The sequence below is a fragment of the Grammomys surdaster genome, unplaced genomic scaffold (genome assembly GCF_004785775.1).
Source record: "Grammomys surdaster isolate TR1022 unplaced genomic scaffold, NIH_TR_1.0 125630, whole genome shotgun sequence".
Lineage (NCBI taxonomy): Eukaryota > Metazoa > Chordata > Mammalia > Rodentia > Muridae > Grammomys > Grammomys surdaster.
Window position 1 is genome coordinate 2,061,132 of NW_021620469.1, and position 17,134 is coordinate 2,078,265.

At 47.9% G+C, this 17,134-nt stretch overlaps 2 protein-coding genes and 1 long non-coding RNA gene across 5 annotated transcripts in view; 2 read left to right on the forward strand and 1 right to left on the reverse strand.

The window, feature by feature from the left end:
• LOC114638758 lies at positions 1-4,947 on the forward strand. Its single transcript, XR_003713916.1, has 3 exons — positions 1-247; positions 3,351-3,490; positions 3,732-4,947. It is a non-coding gene; the product is annotated as an uncharacterized LOC114638758 (long non-coding RNA).
• Pck2 (phosphoenolpyruvate carboxykinase 2, mitochondrial) lies at positions 2,203-10,993 on the reverse strand. Of its 2 annotated transcripts, none has more exons than XM_028787330.1 (10): positions 10,750-10,976; positions 8,645-8,890; positions 7,851-8,035; positions 7,561-7,764; positions 7,044-7,291; positions 6,574-6,736; positions 6,188-6,406; positions 4,018-4,155; positions 3,720-3,815; positions 2,203-3,555 (listed from the first exon to the last, which is right to left on the reverse strand). In XM_028787330.1, the coding sequence occupies exons 1-10, from the start codon at positions 10,776-10,778 to the stop codon at positions 3,101-3,103; spliced, it is 1,983 nt and encodes a 660-aa protein (XP_028643163.1). In that variant the 5' UTR covers positions 10,779-10,976; the 3' UTR covers positions 2,203-3,100. The 2 variants fall into 2 exon arrangements, with proteins under 2 accessions (XP_028643163.1, XP_028643164.1); XM_028787331.1 differs by having other exon boundaries at positions 2,680-3,555; positions 7,044-7,231; positions 10,750-10,993.
• Positions 9,920-17,134, forward strand: part of Nrl (neural retina leucine zipper) — a 19,718-nt gene continuing 12,503 nt past the window's right edge. The window contains exon 1 of one of the 2 annotated variants that reach the window (XM_028787336.1): positions 9,920-10,476. In XM_028787336.1, the coding sequence (XP_028643169.1) occupies positions 10,417-10,476 (60 nt within the window). In that variant the 5' untranslated portion in view covers positions 9,920-10,416. The remainder of the gene's footprint in view (positions 10,477-17,134) is intronic. The other variant, XR_003713915.1, reaches the window with a different exon arrangement.

Here is a 17,134-nt window from a genome sequence, read left to right on the forward strand (position 1 = left end):
GTGTAAAGGGTACCTGGAGTCCGAGTTCCCCTGCCTCTTTTCTGGGGGGCCCCATTTCCAAATCTTCTTTTCTCCTGCTCCTTTCCCTCTTAACTGCAGAGTCAGCTCCGTAAGACAGACTTAAAGGGCCAAGTCTGGTCATTGGAGTGGAGAGGAGCTACAGCTAACCGCCTAGAGCGTTGGTTTGGTCTTTGCTGCCAGTTAGAGTGCTTTACTCCACTGACTCAGTCATCCCGACAACACTGAGGTATGTCCCATTTTACAGATGAAGGGGTAGAGCCACTGTGTGCAGAAGGCACTGTGTCACTTACCCATTGCTATTTATGAAGATGAGGATCTGACTCTTAAATTATACTATTTCTTTTGACATAAGATTGTACATATTTGTGAGGTATCACATGATGATTAGATGCATGCATGCACTGTGTAATGTTCAAATTAGGATGAACTTCCCTCAAACATCATTTCTTTGTGCTAAAACAAGAGAACATTAAAAATCCTTCAGATTTTTGTTTGTTTTTGTATTTTTGAGACTAGGTCTCAGCCCTTGTTGTCCTGGAAGATCAGGCTCTGTAGATCAGGCTGGCCTCCAACTCTGAGATTCTGGAGCCCCTGCCTCCTGAGTGCTGGGATTAAAGGCCTGTCACCACGCCCAGCCCTTCAGCTCTTTCGTGCTGTTGATATCCTTAACGACCTTATAGTCCAGCAGAACATGAGACCTTAGTTGCTATAACCTTATTATAACTAAGGACCTGATCAACCTTTCCCACCTCCTCTACCGGCTGTATTTTTGTGTGGTGTGTATTCCGTTGCTGTGTTCTATCTTGTGGTCCACCCTGACCTTTAGCAAACCTTTCTTTCCTGACCAGTTTTCCAGCATTTTCTTGGTGAACATTTAGTATTTCCTCCTCTAGTTGTTTCTTCTGAGGGGTTTTCTAGTAATCCCATTTTATTTGAAGGTTTTCTTCTTTTTCTAAGTTCATATATTCATCTTGTTCCTAAGCAGGGATGTTCTCCTTAGCAAGTGCTCCAGTTCATGTGGGATCATTACTCTAGTTCTATTTTCTAACATCTTATTAATGACCTAGAGAGATGGCTCAGTGATTTAGAGCACTTTCTTGCTCTAGCAGAGAACTCAGTTCAGTTCCCAGCATCCATGTTGTCTGACAACCATCCTAGCTCCAGGTCCAGGGCATCCATTGCCGCTTCTGACCTTCAGGGCACCAGGTATATATGTGGTGCACACACATTCAGGCAGCTACATTGATACACATAAAAAAAATTTTAAATCGTATTCATGTGTCTATGTGAGTGTACACCACACATGTGCTGGCACCCTCAAAGACCAGAAAACTTGGAGCCAGAGTTATAGGTGGTTGTAAGCCACCCAGTGTGGGTACTAGGACCTGAATTCTGGTGCTCTGAAAGCGCAGGAGAGAGTCACTGAGCTCTTTCCAGTCCCTCATTGCTTATTTTCTTATTCTCTCATAATTGATTTCAGAATTCAGGCTGTTACCTTATTACTGAACTTTATTCCAAAGATTAGTAGCATGTAGAATCTTTTTCTCTTCTTAGAGACAGGGTATTTCTGTGTAGTCCTGGCTGTGCCAGAACTCCTCCTAAGTTCTGGGATTGAAGGTGTGTGTCACCATGTCAGCTCATTGTCCCAGACGTGGTGAGGCTGTGCAGTGGACATGTTCCCCAGGGGATTTAGAGAGGTAGCTCTACCTGCTTACAATTTTGCTTTTGACAAGTTGCTTGGCCTGTGTTCTTTTGTTTTCTGCTGAATTGGGGATGGAACCTGTCACTGGGTTACACCCCCAGGCTAGTTTTCCTTCATAAAGATTCACTTTAATTACGTGTATGTGTGTATGTGCATGTGAGGCGCCTGTGAATGTCAGGGTGTCAGATCTGCTGGAGCTGCAGGTACAGGTGGCTGTGAGCAGCCCATTGTGGCTGCTGAACTCCAGCCCTATTCTAGAACAGTACATACTCCTAACCACTGAGCCAATTTCCCAATGGCCTACTTAAAAAATACTTCATATTTTTATTATTGAGAATTTTCTGTATATGTAATATCGTTTGATCAAATTCACTTCCCCAGCCTATTTCCTGTCTCCCTCTGAACTTCAAATCCTTTTTTTTTTTTAAATAACCCCCTGCTTCCCATATACACAAAGATGTGGGACCATTCACTGGATAATTATTTGGTTTGTGGTTTTTTTTGTAGACAGGGTCACTATATACAATTCTCTTGCCTTGTGATAGGGTCCTTCCAAGTGCTAGGATTTTAAGACATGTTATTATGTTCAGTCCAACTCTGTATTTTGAACTGCAAAATAGTACTTTGATAATGTGCCTAGAGTACAGAGAGTGTTCTAGAAATGTTAGTTGTCTAGTGGGCCTTGGCAGCACGATTATCAGAGGTAGAGAGAGGAGGATCAGGAGTTTAAGGTTATCTTTAGCTGCACAGTGAGTCTGGACCCAGCCTGATCTACATGAGACCCTGTCTCAAGTAAAAAATAAAAAGTGTGGCTCCTGGTTCCAGGCAAGTGGAGGAAATCAGGAGGAGGACATTGGTTCTGGACTGGCTTCCTCTAGAGAAGGAGGCCTCTGAATGTCTGTGTGGAACAAAAATACTAATCCACACTAAGCGGTCTGCTGGGCTGGGCTGTGGTCTTTTTTTTTTTTTTTTTTTTTTTTGGTGGAGGGGATTGGGTCTTACTTATAGCCCCAGCTGACCTGGCACTTGCTATGTAGACCAGGTAGGCTGAAGCTCCCAGAGGTTGGGCTGCCTCTGGGATTAAAGGTGTGCATCACCATACCAGGTTACATTTCTTCAGAAGAATGCCTTTTTCCAGAAGTTCCTACTATGTGAGCCAGCATGGAGACTGATTAGAAGGAAGCCTATGAGGACACATGGAAAGTGAAAACAAACTTGTATAAAAGTGTACATCTCTTAGCAGACAGCATGGGGAGGCCTGTGGTTGGCTTCCCAACACTCACACATTTTAATGTCAGATTGTTCATGTTTTCTGTGAGCCTGGGGGTTCTCTACCCAGATGGGGGTGCTATGCTTTTGCTAGCCTAGAGCCTCAGGTCACATTTTTTGCACACGTTCTTCCAGAGCCTCGAGCTCAGCCAACACCTCGTTGGGCAGATCCTGGTTGACTTGCTCTGTCAGGTAGCTCCTAATATCACGAACCTCCTGTTCCCAGAAGTCCTTGGGGATGGAGAACAGCTGACTGGTGTCTATTGCTCTGAGGCCACTGAGATTCAGGGCTCCTTCCTTTGGTACTAGCCCAATGGGAGTCTCTTGGGCACTGTCTTCTCCTTCTAATCTTCGGCAGATCCAGTCTAGCACACGAGCATTCTCCCCAAAGCCTGGCCACAGGAAGCGGCCTGCTTCATCTCTCCGGAACCAGTTAACATGGAAGATACGAGGCAGCCGGGCACCTTTTCGTCCCTCCATGCTCAACCAGTGTTCCAGGTAGTGTCCAAAGTTATAGCCAAAAAAAGGCCGCATGGCAAAGGGATCATGCATAATGGTCTTTCCTAGGACAGGAGGGAGGGTGGGTAAGGAATCTTCCTTTCTAAGGAAGGGAAGAGTGCCCTGTGTCCTGCTGGCAGAGGTAAAAGTTCTGAACTAGCTTCAGGGAACGTAAGGAGAAGGGACGGGACAAGGACAAGGACAAGGGGCATGGAGGGTGTAAACTCACCTTTGTGTTCAGCAGCTGCAGTGGACTCAGAGCGCATGGAGCTACCTACAAACACCCCATGACGCCAGCTGAAGGCCTCATACACCAGTGGTACTCCTGGAACACCAATGAACAGGTTTATAGGCAACCTTTTTCTTCCATTTCAGACCCCACGCCCTTGCACATTCTGCATTCACTATGGGAGACATGGCTAGACAGCAGCTGGAGGTCCCAAGTGAGCAGTCCTGTGAGTTTTAAGTTCAGGAAGATGGGAGCTTGGACCTTTACTACAAAGGCACAGTGTCCACATGCTGTTCACCTTTGGGTCTGCGGCCTCCAAAGATGATGGCATCAATAGGGACACCTTCTGGTGCTTCCCAGGCTGGGTCCATGATGGGACACTGGCGAGCCGGGACACAAAAGCGAGAGTTTGGATGTGCACAGGGTTCCTTGTCACCTGGCAGGGGAAATGCAAAATGCCATCACTTCCAAGGTCATGTCCATTCTCAACACAGACATACATTTTTTCTTTTAGCTTTTCTTTTCATGATGCTGAAGCTTAACCCCAGGGTCTTACACATGAAGGGCAAGCACTCTACCACTGAGCTGTATCTCCTGCCCTTCTGTTTGCTTTCATCAGCTAATTACAACCTTGTATTGTAAATAAGGGAGAAGGGATCAGGATATCTTCCCACAAAGATCAGGCTACTTATCAATAATGGGGCTTCTAGAGAACTGTGGAAGAGGGCAGGGCACTTTGGGTACAAGTCTTAAGGAAACAGAGTTAAAATATTGGCATGTGGTTGTAATAATTTTCTTTCCAGAAACTTTTAGTTACAGGATTATTATTTACCAAATCTAGTTTTCCTAAACCAATGCAAAAACTGAGCAAGTCAGGTCAACATTTCAAAGAATGGGTTCCCATTAACAAAACAGGGAAGACAGTCTCCTGAGCCATCAAAATGCAAACAGAAAGTGCTTTTTTTACACATTTATTTACTTGTTTATTGTGTTGGGGGCTAGGGGTTGCCATGGGATGCATATGGAAATCAGAGGACAGCTTGTTCAGTTTTCTTCCTCCATGAGGGTCCTGGGAATCTAACTCAGGTCATCAGACTTGGTGGTAAGCACCTTAGCACACTGTGCCATCTCACAGCCCAGGGATTGATATGAAACCTGATAGACCTTTGATGATTTCTCTGGTCCTGCCTAGTCCCTGACAGAGTGGGTTGGTTAGGGCATGAAGTCAGTCAGGAACATAACCTGGCCAGTCATAGCCTGAGGAGCCCAGAGCACTCGGCACCTTCAGGTATGGTGGAGAGAAGCTGGGAGTCAAGTCAGCAGCACATGTGTGAGCACCGCTGGGGAGACTCAGGCACAGTGCCTTCTCCATTGAAGTGGGGAGTGGGAGCCATAGACTAACACGTCTGTCCCTGGCCCCTCCCAGCCTAGGACCCTGACCCTCTAGTTATATCAGTGAATTCAGAGTTGATGAAGGGGTTGGGACACTAGCCTGTAGGGAAGGTTATCTTTTTTGGGGGGTGGTTTCTCAGTTGGGTGGGGTGCCTGAGGGGGACTTAATGATGGTGTTAGAGAAAATAAAGGCTGATCAAACAAGGAGGCTGACTGCTAGGCCAGCCTCTAAAACTCAAGTTTGTCCTTCAGTGACCACAAGCTCTTCTTCTGCTGTTCCTATAACTGTAGAAGGCAATGGAAGGTGGGGGAGGGATGGGTCTCTTAGGCAGCCCAATAATGACAGGCTTGGGAAACCAGCCTCTAAGAAAGTCTAAAGCACTAGCCTGAGTTCATACAGGATTAGAACATTTAGGGAGGGGTGGGAAGGGTAGGGCAACTTTAGACACGGATATCATACAGGGGAACACAGGAGACAAATGACAAAGGAATGTTTGGTAGAGGACACAGGCTTCATTCTTTCCTGATGGGTCAAATGTTACTGGCCCAATTCCTCCTGTAACAGTTCTCCAAATAGTCCTCCAACATACGTTTATACTCACAGTTGCCAATGTTATACATTTGACCATAAAACTCCTTTTATGTATCATTACTCCTCCCATAACCCTAAGAGATGAGTACTATGATGAACCCCATTCAGTTGGTTGGAAAACTGGAAAACGGAAGGGAAGTTCAATAATTACTCGGATCCCCAAACAATGATTAATGGATCAGGGGCATGAACTGAAATCTTGCCTGGTGTTGAAAACTACAAAAAGCTAGGGCTCTAGAGGGTTTTCTATCATTAAAATTGCTGGGGCTGGAGACTGGCTGCTCCTGCAGAGGACACAGGTTCAATTCCCAACCCCTACATGGTGGCTCACAACCGTCTGTAATTCCAGTTCCAGGGGATCTGATAGCCTGTTTGCTACATGCATGTGGTGCAGACACACTTGTAGGCAAAACACACATCTACATTTTTTTTTTAAAAAGTGCTGAGCCCTGGGGCCTTTGTCACAATGCCTCATCCCACATACCAGGTTTCCAGGGCTTTCCCAGCCAGGAGGTTATAGTGACACCAGGTGGAAGAGGCTGGTCAATGCCTTCCCAGTACACACCGCCATCACTGGTCTCAGCCACGTTGGTGAAGAGAGTGTTACTCTGGATTGTGGCCATGGCATTGGGATTGGTGGCAGCAGAGGTACCAGGGGCCACCCCGAAGAAGCCATTCTCGGGGTTGATGGCCCGGAGTTGACCTGCCAAAAGTGGGGAAAAAAAAAAAAAGAAAGACCAATTAGGGAAGGCTGAGATGTGAGGCTGGAGGAGGTCCTTTATCCTTTTTCTAGATCTGATAGAGATCTGCAGTTGCTAGGCTAACCGAGGTATGGGACCATGTTGGCTGTTCAGGAAAAGGGCCCTTCACCTTCACTGTCAAACCTCATCCAGGCGATGTCATCCCCCACACACTCCACTTTCCAGCCTGGCAATGCGGGCCGCATCATGGCCAGATTGGTCTTGCCACAGGCACTGGGGAAAGCAGCTGCCACATAGCGCTTTTTCCCTGCAGGGTTGGTGATGCCCAAAATCTGTGTTGGAAATAGAGGGAACAGAACGAAGTCAACAAAAGTCACAGCATAATCTGCATGGATGAGGACAGCTAGCCGGTAATGGGGTAGGCAGCAGGAAATGGACACTAATGTTTATTCACTAAGTAGGTATCCTGTCCTGCCACAAGGACTAGGGTAGCACTTGAGTAGCCTGGGGCTAAAACTTCAGGTTTCAGGGCCACCATCCTGGCACCTGGCAGGAAGGAGGCAAGGCTGAGGCAGATTGCCAAGGCTTTCCCACCCACTCCCCTTTTCACAGCTGCTCAGTTCCTCACCAGGCCCTCACCAGCATGTGCTCTGCCAGCCAGCCCTCATCCCTGGCCAGGCGAGAGGCGATGCGCAGGGCAAAGCACTTCTTGCCCAGCAAGGAGTTACCACCATAGCCGCTGCCGAAAGAGACGATCTCCCGCTGGTCTGGCACGTGGCCAATCAGGGTTTTTTCCGGATTGCATGGCCATTGGCCCACAGGATCCTCTGGAGACAAAGGGGTCATAGTGCTGCTGGCACTGGCATCAGAATCCAGGGTGTCAGGGACTGGAGGGATCAATGATTGACCCAAGAGATACTTGGAAGCAATGGAATGCCCAGGAGTAGCTAAGCCCCCTTCTTCAGTACCCATCAGCCTTTGTGCTTTGTCAGACCTGGCAACTGACTTCTATTCCCCAAATGGTGGTTCTCCGGTCCAGAGTACCCTGGGCCTTGGGGAGTAATTGTTCCACATCCACAATTTATCTGTGGATGGGTAAGATTTGGGGGCTCCCTCTGAGTGGAAGAAGGTCTCAGTGTCTTAGATAGGTACTCACCATGTCCAGTCAGGGGCTGGCCCACTGAATGCAGACACTTGATGAAGTCACCATCTCCTAGGGCCTTTAGTACAGGTGTCCCCAGGCGGGTCATAATGCGCATGCTTGCCACCACATAAGCTGAGTCAGTGAGCTGCACTCCAATGCGGGATAGTGGGGAGCCCACGGGACCCATGCTGAATGGAAGGACGAACATGGTGCGGCCTGTGGAGGAAGATGTCGCTAGGAGGAAGGATTCCAAACCCAGTCATATCCTCAGTGCCCCTGCCTCAATGTCCCTGACTTGTTACCCTTCATGCATCCTGGAAATCTCTCGTCCACAGCTCTCTGGAACTCATCTGGGGACATCCAGTTGCCCAGTTGCCCACTGGCTCCACCAGCCAGGAGAGGCACTGTGTCCCGCTTCGAAGGAGTTACAATCACCGTCTTGCTTTCTACCCGTGCCACATCCTTGGGGTCTGTGCGGGCCAGCCAGCTGGGGGAGAGAGGATTGCCAGGAAATGGTGGCTAGCAGATTTCACTTATCTCCAGACTCACTTTTTTGTTATTTTGTCAAAGCAGGGTCTTACCATGTAGCTCCAGCTGTCCTGGAACTTACTATGTAGACCAGGCTGGCCTCAAACTCACAGTGATCCACCTGCCTCTGCCTCCTGAATTCCTGGATTAAAGGCATGCTCCACTAAGCCTGGCCACTTAATTTTTAAGTTTAGCTTTGACTCTAGGTCTGATGGACTTATGTTTTCTTATCCAATTGCAGTTTGGTCCCTTTAGACTTTGTCTCATTAAGAGGTGGTTTCCCCAAGGTGCAGCCTTGGAGCCTCTACCCCTGGCAAATATTTCATGAATCAGGAGGCAGGCAGTAGGTAGGCCCCCTCCAAATTGGAGTAAGAGCTCCAGTTGGTAAATCTGTATCAACTCTTCTATTTAATGTGAAAACATTCACTTCCTACTCCATTTCCCCTGAAGCTCCCATTCTGGCTCATTCCACTGTATGGTCTAGAAATAGCTCTGTCTTGGTGAACCTAAAGAGACCTCAGTCTAAGCAGTAACCTTCATCTTGGGGGTTGCTAGTTTCAAGGCTTACCAGTTCTCATACTTGGGGAGCTTCCGGATAAGACCCTGCTCTTCCAGCAGGGCCAGTGTGGCAGCGTTCTCAGCCTCAGTCCCATCACAGATATGGATGCCCTCTGGTTGGCACAGGTGGGCACTGCGCTCCACAAAGTCTCGAACTCCAGCCGGCAGCTGTCTCATATCTCCACTGAGCACATGCAGGGTTTGGATGCTGCGCCATGGTGACCAGCACCAGGGCCTCAGCCCGTGCCAGCTAAGCCTATCAGAGTCAAAACAGAGAGGCAACCATCCAGTGGCTATCACGGGAGACAAGTATTGGCAAGGGGCAGAAAGCCATGCCTCTGGAGAGTACTAAAGCGTGTCTGGTTGCAGGCACCACGAGACCAGGTTATGGTTGGTATGTGGAATGAGTTCATACTACTTGTATTTGTGGCCTTTATGAGGTATGTGTCTCCCATCAGGGAGGAGAGGTAGTCAAGTTGCTGGCCCAAGAGTCAAGAAATTGTCCAGATGAGAGCTTCATAAGTGATTTTTAAGAAGCTCATCCATGTAAATGGCAGCTACTCTTATCTTTCTCTTTCTGTGTAAAGGCCTCAAACAAAAGTCATAGCTCGAGATGGTAAAGCCCTCTCCCAGTGCCAGGCTTTAGGTTAGGATTCTCTCTTGAAGACAACTGATGTTGGGGTTTAGGTAGTGCATCTGTTCACCTGTGTCAACAAGACGACTACCTAAGGATCTTTTAAAAAGATCCTTAAGGATCTGTGAAAGCTGGATCAAGAAGAATAATGTCGCTGGCTGAGGGTCCATGCCTAGATTCCCAGAAGGGCAGGGTCTCGGTATTGTTTGTCCTGCTCTGTTCCTGAAAGATAGTAGGGTCTGCCGTGATTGATCTGGACCCAAGATAGCAAAGGCCATCATTGCAAAGAGATGTAGTTACTCTTCTCACAGGCAAAGCCTCACCTGCCAGAAACCCATAGTAGGCCATGATGGCATGAGCCTGTTCGTTCCCTGGCTCTCCTTAGGAGCCTTAGGGGTTGGTGGCAGGGTCAGAACGAGAGAGGACAGGAAGCTCAGGCCATAGGCTATATTGCCTGGGAAGGAAGAAAACGAAGCTCTTGGATGTGAGTTTGGGCCTGGGTGGGTTGTTTTCCAGCAGACAATAAAGGCAGCATGCCCTGTGTGGCCCCAGGGGATGGGGCACAACAAGGTAGGTCTCTTTGTGTGTTTTTCTGCCCAAGAGAGTTTCCCTGAGAAAGTAATTTTAAAGGCATGGTTTTGAAAGCTTTTATCCTCCAGGAGTTGGCTCCAGTTGTCTCATGGGAAGCACAGCTTCACCCAGACCCACCCTCATCCTCCTGAGTGCCTCTAAGAGGGATCTTCTTTCTATTCTTCATAGACTACTCTCAAATGGACTAACCAAGTAAAATCTGCATGGGAGAGATAAGGTGTCAGTTCAGACTCTGTGTCCAAGACCATGGAGAAAGGGGCATACAGAGAGGAGACCCAGTGGTAAGGAGAGGGGAGGGTCAGCCAGCCAGGACAAACCTGGGGCCCAGGACCTACCAGGGGAAGCCAGCCAAGTTAAAAGGAAGGCAGTTTGCCCTCCTCCCATCTTGCTTCCTTCCTTTTCTCCCTCCCTCTCTAGTCCCCAGAGGCTTCACTGGGCTTCATGCCAGGTTCCGTTCTTGTTCTCGGAGGCTGCAAATGATGTTTACCTTCTACCTTCTTTAGGGAGCTTTGAGCTCGGGTCCCCGGGGACTCAAGCCCTATGACCTCAAGGCCTTAATGGCTCCTCACACACTGAAGAGTGGACTGGGAGCCCCTAGTCTGAAAGAATTACATCTGGTAAGTAGAGCATTTGCAGAGATAGGGCTCCGGAAGGCAAAGGAGAAGGGGGAAGAGGTTGGCAGATAGAACAGCGCAAAAGCGGGCAGGGAGGGATAGAAGAGCACAGAGGCTGGGTGGGAAACCTGGCATGGCTGGGGATGGGACGGGGTAGAGGGGATGCACCAACGTGAGACGCAGACTGATGAACAGCTTCCCTGCCAGTCTCTTCCTAGGATGGGAAACAAGCGGAGGCAGGGAGCGGGAGTGGGCCCCGGACTATGGGTCACTCACCGCAGGCCGGGAAGGTACATAGCAGCCATGGCACCTGGACTGGCGCTGCGGGATGGCCACAGGAACCAGTGCAGTCGGGGAGACAAGGAAGGCGGGGAAGGAGGGAGCGTGGCAAAGCCAGAGGGAGCTGAGGTTGGGCGGGAGGCGCTTAAAAAGGAGGCGGGCAGTCGCTGGGGCGGAACCTAGCTGGTTCTCTCGCCCATCTGTAAGCTGGCTCACTAGCCCGGGCTCAAGGTCCCTGGCTCTGTGAAGCCTCCGCCCTACAGTCATCACACCCTCAAGCCATTGGAGGCCGGAGTTCAACTTGGGATCCGCCCACTTTGAGGCTTTGCCCTACGACCCGCCACGCCACGCTACAAGGATACTGATGTAACTTTGAAGGCTGTTGCTCCTTAGAGAAAGCAACCAAGAGACGTCTAATGCCAAACAAGCTAAGAATGAGGGATGAGACCAGGGCTGGGGAGCCCAGGTAACAAGATCCCCCAAACCTCGGGGACTAGGTTTGTTTTTCCAGGGCACTCCTAGCCTTAGGCTTTTCTTTTCTAGGGTCCCAGATGCTAAGCCCCCAGTCCTCAAATATTAACAAAACTAAACTGTTGCCTTTGCCCAGCTTCTTATCAAGGGAGTTTCCTCTAGCACCATGAAATTGGTGGGGTCTTTCAGGCTCACAGACATATCCTTATCAGAGGATCAGTCTCTCTCATCTTAGCCCACCCCCGCCTAATTTCAAAGAGTGTATTTGCCCTTATCTTGCCACCATCATAAAGTCCTTGTGTAATTTCTCAACATGTCGTTCCAACTTGAGACCACTGGGTATCTCCAGTCCAAATGTGATAGCAATTCAAACTCACTGCATCCATGGCGAACAACTGCTCAGATCCTCTTTCTGGTAACAGCACTTACGACTTTCTTTGGAGAACCATCAGGTCATGTGGGTCTGACCTTGCTTCTCTTGGGGCCAATTTGTGTGGCCCACACCTTGGTCACAGCACTCAGGATGTTCAGAGATGGGGGCATGAGATCCCTGCTGAGACTTTTTCTAAACTTTGGACATGGCTCATTTTCTGCTGGATTGCTGAGTCCGTAGAGTCTACGTTGGGCTATGTTGGATGTCAGCTTGGTAATGCAAAGCATGAACCTGCCTAAGACAGAAGCAGAGAAGAGACAAAGATCAATAGATGTCCCCTAACCACCCACAGTGAACTTTGTTGAGACATCTAAGGGCTTCTTAAGCCCCTTCTTTTATTGGGGGCTAGGATGGAAACTGTGAGTGGAGATGTTCAGTGTAGTGGGTCCTGAGTTAGGGCAGGGTCTCCCTGATAGCTGAGGGCTTTCTTCCTCTCCTGTTCTTGCTGGGGCAGGTGGTCCAGGGTTTCTTATTCTCTGGAGGCCATGTGGACCTAAATGGTCCTCTACTCTGTCGATGTAGCCAAATTATTTGTCATACCTGGACATGAGCTTGATAAAGTGGTTACTGAGAGCAATGCTAGCCCCACTATCAAGGGTAGAAAGGATGTTGCTGTTAAAGTCTCAAGAACCAAGGGATGCCCTTTAGGGAGCTCTCCAATGCCTGCTTCATCACCACCTTACATATGTATATATGTATATATGTATATATGTATATATTATTTACTTTTGAGACAAGGTCTCCCTATGTAGTCTGGCTGTCCTGGAATTCACTATGTAGATGAAACTGGCCTTGAATGCAAAGAGATCCAATCTGCTTCCCAAGTGCTGGTTTTAAAAGGTGTGTTTAACCACACCCAGTCACCACCTCTTGTCTCCCAAATGGCAGTCTTTTCCAGGTACAATGTCAGATCCAGGACGGACAGTGGAAGTACAGAGAAGGTTGTGTTAGTGAGCTTCCTGTTTAACTCAGGGATGACCTTTGTCCACAGCTTTGGCTGTACTGGAAAAGGAGGGATGTTTTGGGTAGCCCATGGCCATCACAGCACAGGGGGCCATCCAAGGTCTTCTAGAGAACAGTGGTCATAAATCCCTTGATGGATTACCTTGGCCTGGGGATAGCTAAGCAGACTGTGGTACAGGTGGCATTGATGACAAACTTGAATGAGTTGTTGCATCTCTCCTGGTTCACACCTCTTACAAACAGAAAAGGCAGAGATAATGACCCTTTGGGCTCCATCCTTCCAGTCAGTCCACGTTTCTTCATGACAGTGAAGACACCTGTAGACTCCACAACATACTTGGCACCAGCATCCACCTGATGTTGGAGAGATCTAATTCCGGGAAGATTAAAGACAAATTTCCCACTTGCATCCCAGACTTTACCATGGAACTTGCCATGGGTATAATCATCCTGGAACATGTAGACCACGTAGGTGAGGTCGATGAAGGGATCATTGATGTCATCAATATCTACTCTACTAGAGCTGAAGGCAGGCTTGGTGACTCTGCACCAATACAACCGGATCCATTCTTTCTAACTTTTCCGATCATGTCTCAGGTATTAGACTGGCACTTCGTGGAGGAGATTTGGCTGTTTCTGGAACTAGGTGGAGCAGAAAGCCTATATTCCTGTTATAAGAATGAATACATTTATTCTTTTTAAAAAGCTTATTCTAAGTAGATTCTGCTACTTTCAAAACAAATAATCTTGATTGTTAGTCTCCTCAGTGTTTCGTGCATAGAGAGAGATGACCTCTAAGGGTGCTCTGGAGCTGGCCTCCAGTGCTCCCCATCCCTGGCCTCCAGTGCTCCCCATCCCTGGCCTCTAGTGCTCCCCATCCCTGGCCTCCAGTGCTTCCCATCCCACTCCATTTGCACTTAATTTCGTGTATCTAGGCCTACTTTACCCCACACCACATCTGATAGTCCCTGCATCAAAACTGTCCACACCCACCCTGCCATCCCCACCTTACTCCTTACCTACATTGTAGGCCTCAGGGTGTTCACACTGGTGTCAGAATGTCCGACTCTTTGAAGGTCATCATTTTGTTCAAAATCTTGCTCTAGCTCCTGTGATTCCCTATCTCAGTGATAGTGTAGCAAGCTACCTCAGGGAGTATCTGAGTCAGACTAAAGGACTCTTTTCTAATCTTTCATAGCTAATTAGGCACCAGGACCTTTAGAAGGGTGAGCCACACTTTAGCACGGGGCTTATCTTTCACCTGGCTTCATGTGTTAGCTTCCAAGGATCTGCTTGGGCTTCATCTTTCGACACCCCATCTGTCTTTATGTACAGCGTCACATTGTATAGAGAAAGGATTGATATATATGGTGCGGGTAGCAGGTGCTAGGTTCTGTGCTAGCAGGTTGTGTACAAGTCTCATTCAGTCTGCAATAACTTTATCTTGCAGATGTAGACACTGACGGTTAAATAATTTGCTCCGAGTTGCAAATGTGGTTGGCTGGAGAAGTGGAACTTGGTTCCAGGTCTTTCCGACTCTAATTATCCAGGGTTTTTTCCTTCCCTGAAATCCTATTATATACTATCTCATCAGTTTCTTGTGAGCTAGACCCTATCTCAAAAAACAAATGGGGAAAAAGGAAGAATCCAAAGAATCTAAGACTAGGCGTAGGCCTAAAGTCCATAATCTGCCCCTAGCTATCTGAGTGATCACCTCCACCTCCCTTCTGGCCTACCTGCCATTTCTCTGCTTTGTAGAGAGAAGAATCTAAGCAAACTGAGTCTTGCTTTAAACTGTCCCCTACCAGTGTTTCCCACAACATTCCCTTGACAAATGACGATTGCATGAAAGAATGATCCCACATTCTTTTTTCTTTTGGGGACAGTTTCTCTATAGCCCTGACTGGCCTGGAATTGCTGTGTAGAACAGTCTAGCCAGGCCTCCCGAGTGCTGGAATTTATGTATGTATGCAGCACCACACCCAGCAAGACCTGCATTTCTTCAGTTCTTTCCCACAACTTCCATCCTAGCTTCAGGGAGCAGAGTGTGGACATGCTGTAGGATTTTCTTCCACTATTGTTGCTTGCTCCAATCTTCTTCAGCCTGCTCCTCAATCCTCTGCCTGCTCCCCCAACTCTGGTCTGCTTCCCCAGCAACTTCAGATTGGACACCAGCTGGCACTGTGTCCAAGCAGTACCACCAGGGGGCAGGGTGTGACCAGCCTTATCTTGCACTGTGGATTGTTTTGTTTGTTTTTCTCCTTCTTAGGGACAATTGTGGTTTATGCCGTGGATGTCTCACAAATTGGCTAGAGATGAGAACAGTCCCAATTTATCTAAGAGAGATACTTAAAAACATGACAGTAGCTGGGTACGGTGGCACATGCCTTTAATCCCAGAACTCCATACTTAGAGGTTGGCAGATCTCTGTGAGTTTGTGAGTTCAAGGCCAGCATACATAAATTCCAGGCATCTACAGAGGTCCAGGACACCTGAAGCTACACAGAGAAATCCTGTTTTGAAAACCCTCAGAGAGAGAGAGAGAGAGAGAGAGAGAGAAACCATTACTTAGCAAGTATTCAAGTTTCATATACATCTGCATTTTTCTTACACATACATACCTATGATAAAATTTGATATATAAATATTCATAGTAAGCGATTGATAATAAATCAATCAGGGACTGAGATGATGGGCAAAGTCCCAAGCAGACATGAGAAACTGTATTTGGATCCCCAGCACCCAGGTAAAAAGCTGGGCTTGGTGGCAGACATCTTTACTCCTAGTGCTGAGAGTCAGGGACAGGAAGCTTCCCTGTTCACTGGCCGGTAGGTCTAGCCAAGTTATAAATTCCAGGTTCAGTAAGAGACCCTTTCTCAAAAAATAAGGTGGCGAGTAATAGAGGAAGATACCTATGCTGATCTCTGGACACACATGCGCGCGCACTCACACACGCACACACACACACACACACACACACAGGCATGCATTCAAATCTGGTCTGTGTGGCACATGACTATAGTCTGAGTGCTGGGGAGACAAAGACAAAAGGCTCTCTGGAACTTGCTGGACAGTCAGTCTAAATGAATTTGTGAGCCCCAGGTTCAGGGAGAGACTTGTCTTACAACATAAGGTGAGCAATTAGGTAAAGCATTTACCCCTGACCTCTGGCCTCCATGTTCGTAAATGAAGGTATGTATCTGTATACACACATGTACACATGTGAACATGTACATACATATGCTACATACAGCTACTGAAAGAAATAGGTTAAAAATAATAAGAGTGAGACAGGCCTTATTTGGGAATTTCACATCATGCACCCTGGTCACATCCACCTCCTAGTTTTCCCATGTCTGCTCCTCATCCCTGTGACCTTTCCACCCAAGAGAGAAGAAACTAAAACAAGAACAACAACAACAAGAAGAAAACATGATTTCTGGCAATAGCCTAGACCATGCATAACAGTCATATGATCTCTACCATCAGCACACAACAAGGACCTCCACCTGGACTCTGGTGGCATCATGGACCACGGACATCAACACAGTTCTTTGCTAAAGCACCAGCCATGAACACCACCATGGCCTCAGGTAGCAACACAGCCCACAGACAACATGGCTTCAGGCAAAGCACAGACCATGGACATCTGCATGGCCTTAGGTAGTAACATGGACCATGGATACAACATGGCTCCTAGGCACATCAGGACTACAGACTCAAACATGGCCTTTGGTAGCAGCATGGAACCTGGACATTCACATGGCACTGGGGCAGGAGTACAGACCATTGATACCAGCATGGCCTCTGGAGAAAGTTCAGACCATGGAGGCCTTTCAAGGCGTTCCAATCCAGGAAATGAACCATTTTCCATCACAGACATCCTGTCACTGTTCAGAGCCAGGGTGCTGTGTCTGTGCAAGTTCCAGGCTGCTGCATACTATGCTGCCAACTCTACTGGGTAACGATGTTCCTCCATCGACCTCAGCCTTCTCTCACATCTGTCACAGCTGTCTCATCTCTAGTTCCTCCATCTTTCCTACCTCTCTATCACATATTCGTTCATCATGGTGGTATGAAAGCTGAAGTGTGTCACACAGTCTGTTTCCCACCTACCCCCAACAGCTTTATATGCAAATAGTCATTGTACTGAGTCATTGGTCTGGTTCAAGATTTCTGGTTTCTGACACGCCATCAATACTGAATCATTCTCTTAGATATCCTGCTGTTGCCCAGAGTCAAGGTGGTCTTACAGCTCCGGTTCTGTAGGATCGGCTTCTTCATTCACTCCAGCAGCTTGTGGTTGAGTGAGCGTGGGGGTGGATCGACCCAAAGCACTAGATCTTGGCCTGGATGGTAGCTGAGTTGGTCAGCCCAGAGCTTAGACAGATGGCAGGACCTGCCTGTGGCACATGACTTTAATCCTAGCACTCATGAGGCAGAGGCAGGTGGTCTCTGTGACTTCTAGGCCAACATGACCTACAGAGTGAGTTCTCAAACAAAAAACCAAATAAA